The 15,012-nt window shown below is 39.8% G+C and overlaps 1 protein-coding gene across 5 annotated transcripts in view; it reads left to right on the forward strand.

Moving 5' to 3' along the window:
• The first annotated feature begins 997 nt into the window (after positions 1-997).
• The window catches only part of RPP30 (ribonuclease P/MRP subunit p30), a 72,951-nt gene continuing 58,936 nt past the window's right edge, over positions 998-15,012 (forward strand). For 3 of the 5 annotated variants that reach the window (XR_003790528.1, XR_003790526.1, XR_003790527.1), the window contains exons 1-5: positions 1,012-1,099; positions 2,598-2,653; positions 3,201-3,257; positions 4,466-4,540; positions 7,405-7,476. Coding sequence is in view for 2 of the 5 variants with exons in the window: in XM_029200970.1 (XP_029056803.1) it covers positions 1,018-1,099; positions 2,598-2,653; positions 3,201-3,257; positions 4,466-4,540; positions 7,405-7,476 (342 nt within the window). In the remaining 3 variants the exon portion in view is untranslated. Of the gene's footprint in view, positions 1,100-2,597; positions 2,654-3,200; positions 3,258-4,465; positions 4,541-7,404; positions 7,477-15,012 lie in introns of all 5 variants that reach the window. The other 2 variants (XM_029200970.1, XM_029200971.1) reach the window with 2 other exon arrangements.

Below are 15,012 nucleotides of genomic sequence, written 5' to 3' on the forward strand. Positions count from 1 at the left end.
AGCCATTAGGCATTGTCTGGATGCCCAAGCCCCCAGTTAGTGGACTCTTCTTATTCAGCTGAGTACAGAGCAGTTCAGATGTTAGATTGGTCTTTTGAGGACACATCTGCCTATTGGTAATGCACAATGGACCATGTACTGGTCCTAGAAGAATTGGGGGGGGCGGGGGGCGGCAGCGACCTGGCCCTTCATCACAGACGTTTGAGAAGCACTGATGTAAACTATAGTTCCACAGTTTTATGTTCTCGGATCACTGATTTATCAATCTTTAAGAAGAGTTCATTTACACGAAGTTCAAAAATGCGGAAACATCAAATGTATGGGATTTGATTGTACATTTCTTAGATGGAAAACTGTAAAACATTTTAATTTTGCCCCTCCTTGTCTAACCGGTTTTTGGCTAAACCAGCGTTGGAGCTAACCGCTCATCCTTGAGAGAACCCTGTCATCTCGTGGCTGAGAGCGTTGACTGTAAGAAAGAGTAGCGTGCTGTGGCACCGCCAGTTGTGATTGGGCAAAAAGACCTTTTTCTCCGGCAGTCCTCTTTTAGGTCAGTTTCTCCATTTCCCCGTTAAGTCCATTTTATAAACAACGGAATGGACTTTAGGGGAGGGAAAGAAAAACGGGTTCCCTACTACTTTTTAAGCGTTTCCGGCCCTAAGCAAAAGGGTTTGGCTCACGGTAGGCGCTCAATAAATGCTGTATACGTACATTTTGAAAGAATCACTTTCTACATTATTTCATAGGAGGAACGGTGGAAGATGTGAACTCCTCCGGGAGAAACCAAACATTCTCATTCGGAAGAAGACGAAGAAGGATTGAAGTGAGGCTGTAGATTCCCACACACTCATTTCTGCCGGTACTTGAAGGCGAGCGAGGAACCTGCTAATCTTAGTCCACGGGAGGGGGGTGGGGGGTGGGGGCAGACCGCGCAGGTAAACTGCAATTCCCGGCATGCCCGAGGGGGCGGGCCCGGCGGCTGCGCAGATAGGCGCGCGGCCATCACGTGATTTCGCCATGGCGGCGTTTGCGGATTTGGATCTGCGGGCGGGTTCCGACCTGAAGGCGCTGCGCGGGCTAGTGGAGAATGCTGCTCACTGTGAGTCTCCCCGGCTTCGCGGGCCGCGGTGCCTGCCCAGTCTCTCTGTCCCCCCAGACTGTCAGGCCACGCTCGGGAGGGACCCGGGCGGGCCTCGTTCCCGTCTCATGGGGTCTCCCGGCTGTCCCTGGAAGCTGAGGCCCCTGCGGTGTAGTTCTGATCCTGGGCGCGGGAAACTCGAAAGCACTGGGGAGCTGTTACCCAGTCTAGCTCCTTATTTCTTGCGAATTGAGGAAACTGAGGCCCTGACAGGGCGGGGAATTTGCATAGGGCCCCACAGCTGATGGATGGCAGAAGCCAGGGCTTCCAAGTATAGTCTCCTACGTCAGTGCTTTTAACATCGCCCCTTCCTGCGTCTCACGACAGTGTTCTGACACTCAAATGCAGGAAGCTGGTGCACCTATGGGTCCGAGAAGTGAGGGAGGGACATGGGGTCGCGAGTGTTTGAATTATATTATGTAGAGGGAGGGTTGGTGGGGGCGGAGGACATACTAGGAGAGTGAGAGGGGAGCAGCATGGCCAAAATGCCAGAATGTTACTCATATTTGAATCCAAGGGAAGCAAAAGCTCTGAGAGTTAAGACCCCCATTTTAATTACTGGAGTTAATCGCGACTGCTGTCTCTTTCCTTAGACTGTAAAATGTCTACGTGGGAATAGAGGGAGTTAAAAATAAAGAGGTTTCTACAGGGCCTGTTAAGTAATGGTTGCTCGGTAAATAATTGAGGGAGGAAGAAAAGAAGGAAACTGGACAAACTAATGAGAGGGGGGACCACTATTTTGGCATTAATATGCATTATCTTTTAATATTAATATCCTGTTGTTCCCCTTGGTGTTTAAATAACTTAAAGATTGGAGTCATGATTTAGGCATGTTTTTGATAGTCCGCATGTCTAAAACAGGGCTGTGTTGAGGCTGATAAAGCAAGGCCCTGGCTTCAAAGAGTTCCCAGTCTCTTGGTGGGTAGCTCAAAGGCGTATGTGGACAGTGGTGTGAGGGAGTCGTTACTACATTTCTCCTTAGCAAAAGGGCCTTTGAAGTAGAAAGGGTAAAAAGCAAAAGAAACGAGTAAGAATGAAGGTGAAAAAGTATACACGTGATGGGATGAAAATGAACAAAAGGACACGAAGGAGAATGATGGTTTAAAGGAGTTGCGCAAAGTGTCTTTGGTATAATGCTAATAATACACCACCAAAGTCAAACAAAGCCCTGACTCTGTGCCAGCCACTGTTCTAAAACATCCTTTGCGTGTTATCTCATTGAATTCTGCCAGTCGTATAAGGTGAGTTCTGTTATTATCACCATTTGGCAGACGAAGAACTTGAAACTTAAGGTTAAGTAACTTCTAGGTAGTAATGCAAAGATTTGAAAATGGGCCGTCTGACTCCAGAGCCCATAACCATTCTTCTTACTACCTTCTAGTCTTGACATGAATTGGGATGAGCTTATGTGTAAAAGAGGTTGTTGTATTTAACAAGAATGTTCAATTTTTCTTTTCAGTGGGCTATTCAGTTGTTGCCATCAATCATGTTGTTGAATTTAAGGAAAAGAAACAGGTAAAATACAATTTCTTAAGTTAATAATAACCAGCATTTATAGTTACTTTGTGTATATTGGTAATATTGAAGCTACAGACGAGCACTCTTTGTGCATTATCTTATTTTAATGTTAATAGTTGAGCTGATGCCTATTTGTACAAATGATAGTTTTTTGTGAAGTGCTAGGGCATGGTATAAGGATTCTTAAAGTTGATTTGATGTTAAGTAACTTTCAATAACTTCTTAAAAGTGCCTTGTTATTCATTAGACTGTAATCACAATATTTAATCTTTTTTATTGTACTGTCATGGACTCATTACTAATTGATTTCCCTCCCAAACATACTAGTAAATGTGTATATCTCCCTTTAGGCCAACAACTGTTCCTTACAGATTGTTTCATTCTAAAAACTATCGTTCATCCCTCGTATCCATTGGCGTTCTCAGCTGCTTCTCTGCTTTAGCTTTTCTTCATTAAAAACACACACATGCGCACACACAACTTACTTAGTGTTTCTGAGTGCCAGAAATTAGCTTTTCTTAAGAAATATTCTTCTTTGTTGTAGGAAATTGAAAAACCAGTAGCTGTTTCTGAACTCTTTACAACTTTGCCGATTGTACAGGTAAGTGTTTTGTTTAAGAAACATAGTACTTATTCATCCAGCTCAGACATGCCCAGTCATATATGTGGTTCTCTAATCTGTACTGCCCCTTCCTCTGTCTACTAGTCTTAGCTTTCCATGAAGACTCAGCTCTTCCACGAAACATTATGTACATCTCTTTTTCTCTGGCTGTACAGGTATACCTCAGAGATATTGTAGGTCTGGTTCCAGACCACCACAATAAAGCGAGTCACACGAATGTTTTGGTTTCCTGGTGCATATTAAATGTACGCTTACATTGTACTGTAGTTCAATAAGTGTGAAGTAGCATTATGTCTAAAAAAAAAAAAATCAATGTATATACCTTAATTTTAAAATATTTTATTGCTTAAAAATGCTCACCGTCGTCTCAGTCTTCAGCAAGTTGTAATCTTTTTGCCCGTGGAGGGTCTTGCCTCAGTGCTGAAGGCTGCTGACCGATCAGGGTGGTGGTTTCTGAAGGTTGGGCTGGCTGCAGCAGTTTCTTAAAATAAGACAACAGTGAGTTTGCTGCATGAATGGACTCTTCCTTTCACTATGATTTCTCTGTAGCATGCAACGCTGTTTGATAGTATTTTACCCACAGCAGATCTTTCAGAATTGGAGTTAGTCTTCTCATACCCTGCCACTGCTTTATCAACTAAGTTTATATAATATTCTGAATCCTTCGTTGTCGTTTCAGCAGTTGATTAAGTTCGATGTCTTATATGGGTATGGTTTTTTTCACTGAAAACAATTACAATAGTACCATCAAATATCAGTGATCAGGGAATTCCCTGGCAGTCCAGTGGTTAGCACTCAGCACTTCCATTGTGAGGGCCCCGGTTCGCATTGATCATAGATCACCATAACAAATATGAAAATAATGAAAAAGTGTGAAATACTGGGAGAATTACCAAAATATGACACAGAGACATGAAGTGAGCAAATGCTGTTGGAAAATGGTGCCAATAGACTTGCTCAACACAGGGTTGCCGCCACCCTTTAATTTGTAAAAAATGCAATATCAGTGAAGCACAACAAAGCAAAACACAATAAAACTAGGTACACCTGTATTATAAATTCCTTGAGAGTGAGGACTAGGTTTTACTGATCTTCATTATCTTTTATTGTTAGTACCTTTTAATGAGTACTTTCCACTGCTAAGGAGGAAAATCAGTCATTTCTATTTTGTGCTTTTTTGATTACAGGGAAAATCAAAACCAATTAAGATTTTAACTAGACTGACAATTATCGTTTCGGATCCATCTCACTGCAATGTTTTGGTAGGTTAGTTGTTTTTCTTCTCTCTTGGCCTTGTAAGTTGTATTGATTTCTGCTGAATACTGTTGTTTTTCCAACTCCTCCCATTCTATCTCCCCCGACCCCCAGCGTGTGACACTTGACTGCTCTCCTTAGCTCAGAATTCACATAGTATAACAGAATCTCTTCTACTCATGGCACATGTATAAGAATACCACAATTAAAGAATCTTTCAGCAAGTGGTATTCATTGAACTTACATGAAGTAGACATAGGTGGGTACTGGGGATATTGCTATGAATAATACAGACACAATCCTTTTAAAAATGGGAGGGGGGCTTCCCTGGTGGCGCAGTGGTTGAGCGTCGGCCTGCCGATGCAAGGGACATGGGTTCGTGCCCCAGTCCGGAAGGATCCCACATGCCGCAGAGCAGCTGGGCCCGTGAGCCATGGCCGCTGAGCCTGTGCGTCCGGAGCCTGTGCTCCGCAATGGGAGAGGCCACAACAGTGAGAGGCCCTCGTATTGCAAAAAAATTAAAAATTAAAAATAAATTAAAATGGGAGGAATGTTTAAAAAGTGGGAGGTAGCAAATAAGGAATGTCCTGGGAATGTGCAACAGGAGGCCCACCGAGGAAACTGATGTTCAAACAGGGGCCAGAAGAATCAGTGTTATAGGTGCCAAGTGAGGGAGAGAATGTTCCCACAGACAGGATGGATTATGCAAGGTCCTGAATCCAAGAAGAAACATGGTGCATTCTGGAAAATGAAACACCAGTTGAGTTGAGCCTGATGAGCTGTCTATCCTGGGATGCGGTTAGGGAGGTGGGTCTGGGTGAGCAATTAGAAGAAGCCTTTGAAGGTTTTAACCAAGGGAATACAATTATGAAGTTTGCATTATAGAGAATAGATTAGAAGGGATAAAGGAGGGGATTTAAGAGGCACTGGGGCTGGGGGAGAGGGGAGGATTGACAGGATTTGGATGGATTTGTTGATTGGATAGAAGGCGATGACTCCCTGCCTTGGCCTGAGCAGCCAGGTAAGTAGATGGTACCATTTCCTGAGATGGGACATAGAAAGAGAAGTAAGTTTAGATCATCATGTTTCAGACGTGATGGGTTATTGTGAGAGTTCCAGTGGAGCTTGTCAAATGGGGGGTTGGAAAAAAAGGTGTGACCCTCAGAAGAGGGACCCTAATTAAAGATACTGATTTGGAAGTGGTCACCCTGTAGAGAGTAATTGAAATCATGAGACTCCTTGGTAAAAATATGTGGGAAGAGAAGGTCTAGGACAGAGCCCTGAGGAAATTCGGTATTTAATGGTGGAGTAAAAGATGAGGGATGAGCTAGGATTAGAGACTGAGGCAGGACTGTCTGAGAAGTAGGTGGACAACGAGGAATGTGAGAAGGCTCAGCAGCATCAAGGTGCCGAAGTAGTTAAGTCAGAGAAGGGCTAAAACGTGTTGAATGGGCAAGTCTCCTAATGACGTGGAGGTCATTGGTTGCCTTAGTAAAAGCCATTTCCACGGAAATGTTAGGGACGTGAGAACATGCAGCCAGTGTGTGCTGCGGACTTTGCTTGAGAAAATTGCTTCTGTGGAGGAACAGAAGGCATAGGGAGGCTGGTGGATGAGAACCTGCTGTCTAGATTTTGTTTGTTAGATGGAGACTTGAGAATGCCTGGTGCTGATGGGATGGGTCCAGTGAGGGAGAGAGAAAGTGAGATCTCTCAGAAGGTGAGCTGTTTCATCTTTAGCTGGAATGGCCTCCTCTATCATAGAACAGGAGTAATCAAGGAAGGGCTGGCCTCCTTTCTAACATTAGCATTGCTAAAGAAATTACAGAAAGCCAAATTTTGGGATTTTATACAACTGCAGGCAGCATTCTGGTTATCTAAGCCCAGGGAGACATAAATGGAGCTGACTTTTTATGGTCACAAAGAGTTTGATTTTCTCTTGTTATCATGAACATCCTGGTGGCCCCTATTTGTCCACATCCCAGATGGGAGTGGGCAAGCAGAGGACAAAGAGTCCTGGATCCTGACTTTTTCTGAGACCTGGAGCCTGCCCTGTCTCAGCATACATCTGCCCAGCAGGTTTTCTTACCTGCTCAAGCACAGTACCTGCTGCTTCTCTTCAGCCTATCTCTTTCCTCTTCTAATTTTTATCATGCCTTTTCTTTTTACAGAATAAGAGGTAAAAAATTTTAAAGGTGCCAACAGGCGAAGAAGAAATATCCCATATCTCATCACTCAGAGATTGTACTCTTGAATATATATTTTTCCAGCCTTTTCACATGCATACACATATAAGTTTGAGACTTTCTTTTATAAACAACCTTTAACGGATAAATTTCTCCTGTCTTAGGACTCTCGGGTATTTTCTTGCATGCTTAGCAGTTTAATTTGTATTTAACAGTATTCTCATTGTGAACCTAATCACATCACACTTAGTCACGTGTATTTCTTATCTTACCAAAAAATGGTGAGTTCCACTGAGAACAGACATATGCCTTAAGTGATTTTGTATCCCCAGTGCCCCACACACAGCAGGTGCTCAGTAAATTTCTGGCAAGCTCTCCACTAGCTTGTAAGAGCAGCAGCTATCTAATTTGATTTTTCTATCTCAAACAAAATGTTTGGTACACAGTTAAAGCATAACAATGTGGGAAGGAAGGAAGGAGGATGATTCCTTCCTCCTTGGTGGGATGGAAGTTGGTATCTGGAGTCTCATGTGCTGAGGAGGTCTTTTCTGACAACATACAAAGCAGAGCAGAAATGTCAGTGGCATATTAGAAGTGTTACACGATTGAAATATAAGTGCAGCCAGGACATTAGTCAGAATTCCATATGCATTTGTTGTTGTATGGTAACATTCTTTTTATATTACTAGAGAGCAACTTCTTCAAGAGTCCGGCTGTATGATATCGTTGCAGTTTTTCCAAAGACAGAAAAACTTTTTCATGTAAGTAACAGTAAAAGAAAATGGTACTCATTATTTTATATAAGAAGTTTGATGTTATACCTTTGTAGGTGACCTGTATCATCTCATCTGGAAACTTTGAGGATTTTTCATTTATACTTGGTGTTCTGGAATTGCACAAGGGTGTATTTGGGTGACATATTTTGTTTTGTTTTATTTATTCTGCTAGATATTTGATGGGCTGAGATTAAAAGAGTCCATCAAGTTTTCTTCTGTTTCTTTATCTCTGCTTCATTCATTCGTTTGAAACTTCTCTTAGGTAAATGATGGTCCATCTCTTTCTAGCTCTAAAAGCGCTTCAGTTTCTGCCCTTCTTACTATTCGCTGCTGCCTGTGACAGAAGAAGGGAGCAAGGTTCTACTGTGGCATAGAAGATCCCTTCTCTGTTTTAGCTTTCCCGTTTGTGTGCTCTGAGGTGTGGTCCATATGCCAGCATGATCTTATCAGCCTTTGGTCTTCTAGAAATCCTTCAGAAGCAACCATCTGCTGATACTATTCCTTTTTGTATAAGAGAACCTTTATGAATTTAATTTCTTTTGTCCTTTTCAAATGGCCATTTCTATGACTTTTCAGGAAGGAAAATTGTTTAATGTGTATGGTCATTTTGTCAACTTGAGACAGAACACACTGGGCATTGTAAGTGATCACAGAAAAGAAAAAATCAAATGTAATATAGTTTTTCAGGAATATGTTTTACTGTGTAAAGTGAGGTATAGCTCCTTAAGAAGTCTGGAATGTTGTCTTTATTTAGGTAGCCATCTACCAAAAGTGTATCCACTAAAGGGATATTATGGGGGGGGGGAAGAAAGCACTGGTCTTTGATGTTTTACTTTTACAGCATAATTTGCTTTTAAGCAAAGTCCGTTCTAAAATTATAAGATTTTCCCTAAGTTTATCCAGTAGATGGAGTTGCTGACTAAGGAGACTCGTATGTGGCAAATTTCATTTTCAAGGCACATTAACAATTCTTAATTGTTTATACAGTAAGTACCCTATATACGAATGAGCTCCGTCATTCGTAAGTCCAATTTGTTTATAAGTCCAACAAAGTTAGCCTAGGTACCCAACTAACACAATCGGCTATATAGTACTGTACTGTAATAGATTTATAATACTTTTCACACAAATAATACATAAAAAACTAACAAACACAAAAAATAAAAACATTTTTAATCTTACAGTACAGTACCTTGAAAAGTACAGTACTACAGTACAACAGCTGACATACAGGGGCACGTTTGCATCTTTGAAAGTTCGTAATTTGAAGGTTTGTATGTAGGGGACTTACTGTATTAATGCAGAGAAATAGTACAAGTTATCTGTGAATTCCTGTTTTTGGGTGACTCCTTTTCTAAAATGCTCAATTATAGTAATTCTCAAGAATTTCATTTCAGAAAAACGGGGAGTAGGATTGAGTAGTTCTTAGTCATCAGAGACCCCTGTGGAACCTTTTAAAATCAGGCACGTTCAGATCTCCACTGTTGGAGATTCTGATCCAGTAGGTTTGGGGTTGAGTTTGGGTATCTTTTTTTAAGTTCCACAGGGGTTCTAATTCAGTGCTGAAACCCTAAGATGGACCATGGATATGTCCAAATTTATTAAACAGCAATTTAGTTTTGTTATTAAATATTAACAACTCACTTATACTGTAGACTAAAAGTTGGTAGTGTACCCAGTTTTTTATTGTACACTTGTTTTTCAAATGGATTTTGAAGAGCATACAACTTAAAATTTCCATAGCCATTTACTGGTGATTAGAGAAAACAACAATCCTGGGGATAATTGGGACAAAGGCCTATTATTATCCCCATTTTGTAGAAGAGAAAATTGAGACTTAGGCTCAATGATTTGCTCTAAACTTAAGGTAGTTATGTCATAGAGATAGGACTTTGGAGTCTTAGAATACATTATAATTTGATTTAGTTAATTTATCTTATTACTTGTTTTTCTCAGATTATTCACAAGTTTTAATTCAAAACTGTGAACACATAATTCATGATGATGGGTGGAACAGTCAGAAATACTCTGGAAGATGGAAGAAAGCTATAAATAATTGACAGAGTATTTGTTTGGAATTGACTGCAGAGAAAACAGTTTTTAAAATCAGAACATCTTATCTTTCCAAATCTTACCCATCCTTTAAGATTCAGTTGAAGTTGACATTCTCCCTGTTTCATATAGAAAATCAATTTAAAAAGACTTTTTTCTTTTAATTATAAAGCTTTTGTAAGCATATCATGGTTTGGAATTGGGTCAGATGCAAGCAGTTTGTTGCTTAACAGGTTATGTTCTGTTAAGTGATTTTATTTGTTTGGTTTGTAAGTTGATTATCTAGAATGTAAACAAGTGTCCGTAGATATGATATTCTGTAACTAAGGTCTCCAAAATGAGTTATAAAAGCATTCCTATACACATGTTAACAATTAGTAGTATAAAATCTAACCACCTTAAATGGAGTTGTTTCCATGGGAAATAACATACTCTTTTCCACTCAGAGTATCTGGAAGATATCTCATAGATAAATCCTTTTTCTCCATAGTTACCCCAGGGGATAAGGCAAAGATGAAAGACTGTAAGCAGATTCCATTGGCTGGGGCTTCTTAGGATGGAGGTGATGGTGGAATTTGAGAGAGAGAGATACATAGAAGTTTCAGGAGCTTCTGAGTTAGTTATTCCCATTTAGGATTTTTTAAAAAATTTTTATTGAAGTACAGTTGATTTACAATGTTATGTTAATTTCTTCTGTACAGCAAAGTGAATCAGTTACAGACATATATATTCTTCTTCATATTCTTTTCCATTGTTACTCCCATTCAGGACAAGACAGGGTGAGGAGAATTCAGGTTATTTAGTCCAATGGTCTCCAAACTACCTTGAGTGTGTACTGTATCAATTAAAAAAAATAGTGATCCGACATCCCCAATATGTGTATGTTTATTTTCTTTTAAATTATTTGCATGTAATTTCATAACTTGTATGGAAACACAAAAGACCCCGAATAGCCAAAGCAATCTTGAGAAAGAAAAACGGAGCTGGAGGAATCAGGCTCCTGGACTTCAGACTATAGTACAAAGCTACAATAATCAAAACAGTATGGTACTGGCACAAAAACAAATACAGATCAGTGGAACATGATAGAAAGCCCAGAGATAAACCCACACACATATGGTCACCTTATCTTTGATAAAGGAGGCAAGAATATACAATGGAGAAAAGACAGCCTCTTCAATAAGTGGTGCTGGGAAAACTGGACAGCTACATGTAAAAGAATGAAATTAGAACACTCCCTAATACCATACACAAAAATAGACTCAAAATGGATTAAAGACCTAAATGTAAGGCCAGACACTATAAAACTCTTAGAGGAAAACATAGGCAGAACACTCTATGACATAAATCACAGCAAGGTCCTTCTTGACCCACCTCCTAGAGAAATGGAAATAAAAACAAAAATAAACAAATGGGACCTAATGAAACTTAAAAGCTTTTTGCACAGCAAAGAAAACCGTAAACAAGACAAAAAGATAACCCTCAGAATGGGAGAAAATATTTCCAAATGAAGCACCTGACAAAGGATTCATCTCCAAAATTTACAAGCAGCTTTATGCAGCTCAATATCAAAAAAACAACCCAATCCAAAAATGGGCAGAAGACCTAAATAGACATTTCTCGAAAGAAGATACACAGATTGCCAACAAACACATGAAAGAATGCTCAACATCATTAATCATTAGAGAAATGCAAATCAAAACTACAATGAGATATCGTCTCACACCGGTCAGAATGGCCATCATCAAAAAATCTACAAACAATAAATGCTGGAGAGGATGTGGAGAAAGGGGAACCCTTTTGCACTGTTGGTGGGAATGTAAATTGATACAGCCACTATGGAGAACAGTATGGAGGTTCCTTAAAAAACTAAAAACAGAACTACCATATGACCCAGTAATCCCACTACTGGGCATATACCCTGAGAAAACCATAATTCAAAAAGAGTCATGTACTACAATGTTCACTGCAGCACTATTTACAATAGCCACGACATGGAAGTAACCTAAGTGTCCATCGACAGAGGAATGGATAAAGAAGATGTGGCACATATATACAATGGAATATTACTCAGCCATAAAAATAAACAAAATTGAGTTATTTGTAGTGAGGGGGATGGACCTAGAGTCTGTCATACAGAGTGAAGTAAGTCAGAAAGAGAAAAACAAATACCGTATGCTAACACATATATATGGAATCTAAAAAAAAAAAAAAAGTCATGAAGAACCTAGGGACAAGACAGGGATAAAGATGCAGACCTACTAGAGAATGGACTTGACACGGGGAGGGGGAAGGGTAAGCTGGGACAAGGTGAGAGAGTGACATGGACATATATACACTACCAAATGTAAAATAGATAGCTAGTGAGAAGCAGTCGCATAGCACAGGGAGATCAGCTCGGTGCTTTGTGACCAGTTAGAAGGGTGGGATAGGGAAGGAGGGAGGGAGGGAGAAGCAAGAGGGAAGAGATATGGGGATATATGTATATGTATAACTGATTCACTTTGTTATAAAGCAGAAACTAACACACCAGTGTAAAGCAATTATACTCCAATAAAAAAATTATTTGCATGCTCCATTATATCAGTGTGCTTTATGAAATAATATACACACACTGAACAAAACATTTTAAGGGAAGGAATTAAAAATAAATGAAAATAGAAGTTCTGTTTTCTTCCTGCTTCCAAAATCCATGCCTTACTGTTTGCAGAGCATATTGTAGTATATGCTGCTAACACCTGAGGCTACTGAAAAGGCGTATCTTTCAAGGCAGTTCTTTTTAAGGTATGCTCTGGCTCCACTGGTGTCAGATTTCCCAGGAAACCTTGTTAAATTGCAGGTTATTAGACCCTGCTTACTGAATTTACTGCTGAGAGTAGGGCCTGGTAATCTCCATTTTAAATAAATTCTTCAGGGAGGTTTGTTTTTTTTCTTAAAACAGTTTAGTTTGGGAGGCCCCATTTACGGGCATCTCTTTTTTCCCTGGTCAAGCCTGGCTCTCCCTTGAATAAAATATTAGAATGTACTAACCTGACATCCATGAAGGGGAGTTGGGGGAGACTGAACCCCCTTCTCTTATTCCGCTTGTTCCATAAAATCAAAGATAAATGTATGTGTGTATATGTGCAGTTTGGGGAATACCTTCCTTAAATCCTCATAGGAATCCTTGGCCAAAGAAAAGGTTAAGAACAATTGATATGAATTCATATACAACCTGCCAAAACCACTATAATCAAATTCTCAACCACAAATATATTTGGACGTAATTTAATATTTTTTAATGATTTAGAAAGCATTTCATTATGGTGTGAACATTAGCTCTTATTTTATAGTTATCTAAATGTATCAGTTGAACATTTGGATTAATAGAAAGCTAAATAACAAAAGAATTCGGTTTGAAACATTTTAAGTCTGAGGTGTCAGAGGGAGCCAAGTGGAGCCATCCTTTGTAACTGAAAGTTTATTATAATGCATGTACTTAAAGCAGCACAAGGGATATTTTTTAATTAGCTACTGTTATATAAAAGAGGGAAAAAAGGAGCAATACATAAATAAAAAAGTAACCTAATTTAGCTTTACTCTGGGGAAGAATGTTTAACAGGCTTTTAAGAAATGAATCAGCTTTTTGAAATGAAAAATAATTTGTGTTTGTAATAATGAATTGAAACAGTGCAAAGAGGTATGCACTGAAAAGTACACCTTCCTCCCACCCAAAACGCTCTCTCCCTTTTCCCCAGAGGCAACCACTGCTAGCAGTTCTTGTGTTTCTTTTCAGAAGTATTTTTACCTAGTCCTTCCTTCCTTTCTTCATTCTCCTCTTCCTCTCCTTCCTTCCTAATACCAGGTTTTTTCACCTGGCAGTATATCTCGGAGATGGTTCCATAATATCCACTAGAGAGGTACCTCATTCCGTTTAAGGAGTCAGCATATTCTCTTGCATAAAGGGGCCATAATTTTTTTAAGTAAAATTGAGGGATGTTTAGTTGTGTCTAGACTTTTGTAATTGGTGTTGCAGCGACCGTCCTTTCACCAATATCCTCAAGCATTTGTAAGGTATATGGCTATAGAATGCATTTCTAGTCTCTATAGGATACATTCCTATACTTATAGGAATTTGCTGATGTGTGCTTATAAAATTTTGATACCTATTGCTGAAATGCTTTTCAAGACCCTGTACTGATTTAAAGACCCTGTGAGTCCCTGTTTATTTACTTTTGTGTCACCTGTATATTGCTAAACTTTTTGATCTTTGCTAATCTGGTAGTTTAAAAATGGCAAACAGAAGCTGAGCGTGTTTTATGTTTTATCTGCTATTCAGACCTTTACTTCATCCATTCTTATCAAATTTTCAATGACTCTTTTATGAGTTGGACAGCTGTAGCAGTTGGGATGGGGCAGATTCTTTATGAGCCAAGTGTTTCTGCCAAACCAGCCTTACTTCCCAGGCTTACTAAGTTACTACGACTGTCTTAAAGCCAGGCAGCCCCTGATCACTACCTGCTTCCTGGAGCCCTGGGGTGGGGGTAGGAACGACTGAAGTGGGGATTCTGAAGAGAAAGGATAAGATGTGACATTCCTGTCACTGCTGAAGGTCGAGCTGACCCTATGGGGCATTGTCACCCCCTCTTGACCCCTTTCTCTTGGTCCGTGCCACGGATGTTAGTTTGCCAGCACAGCCACCCTGGCAACTTGGATTTGTTTGTCAAGCCTGATTACACCAGCATTGATAGTAAGGCTTATTTTTGTCATGGTACAAAACAGCCAATTCCTTGTATTGCTGTAAATCAGATAATGGCAAAATGAGAGCCGGGTATGCAGCTGCTAGCCCTGTCTTTTGGCCTGCACTGTTATGCTAGTAACCTTTCCCTGGCTTTATGTTCCTTCCCTGATTTTCCTTTTATGCTCATTTCCTTATCTATTTATTTTATCTTGCATGTCTTTTTTTATAAGCGGCTTCAAATCTCTTTTGGAAGTAAATGCAGAGTATCAACAAATAATAGCAAAAATGAGGACAAAGGAAAGGGAAATTAAAAGTTGAAAAAAATGCATTCAGTGTCATTTGATTTATAACAGCTCTGCTTTGACCATTTATGGAGATGCTCTGTTTCTATTAGCATTTGAACAAAATGCCATTAGTAGTGCCATATATTTCTTTGGCCAGTCAATAGACTGATAGGAGCCACAGGCGTGGGCCAATTACTGGCACAAAAATAAATAATTTCTGGAGTAAGTGGACCATGCATACATTCCTTTTGGCTTATTTATTTATTTTTTCTTGGATTTCAGAGCAGTTAGTTTCTTTTTTCTAGAACAATCTGAAGTAACCTTCCAGAAACTCAGCCTCTCTTAGCAACCTCTCCTTATGTAGCTGACCATGAATTAGAGGGTCTCTAGACCCTATCTGTTGAGATGGTCTATAGACATATCACTCTGCTTCAGCTAGATTACAGCTAAACCATTCAAACCAAA

Source organism: Monodon monoceros, unplaced genomic scaffold (genome assembly GCF_005190385.1).
Source record: "Monodon monoceros isolate NGI ecotype Baffin Bay Population unplaced genomic scaffold, NGI_Narwhal_1 Super_Scaffold_4, whole genome shotgun sequence".
In the NCBI taxonomy this organism is placed as follows: Eukaryota; Metazoa; Chordata; class Mammalia; order Artiodactyla; family Monodontidae; genus Monodon; species Monodon monoceros.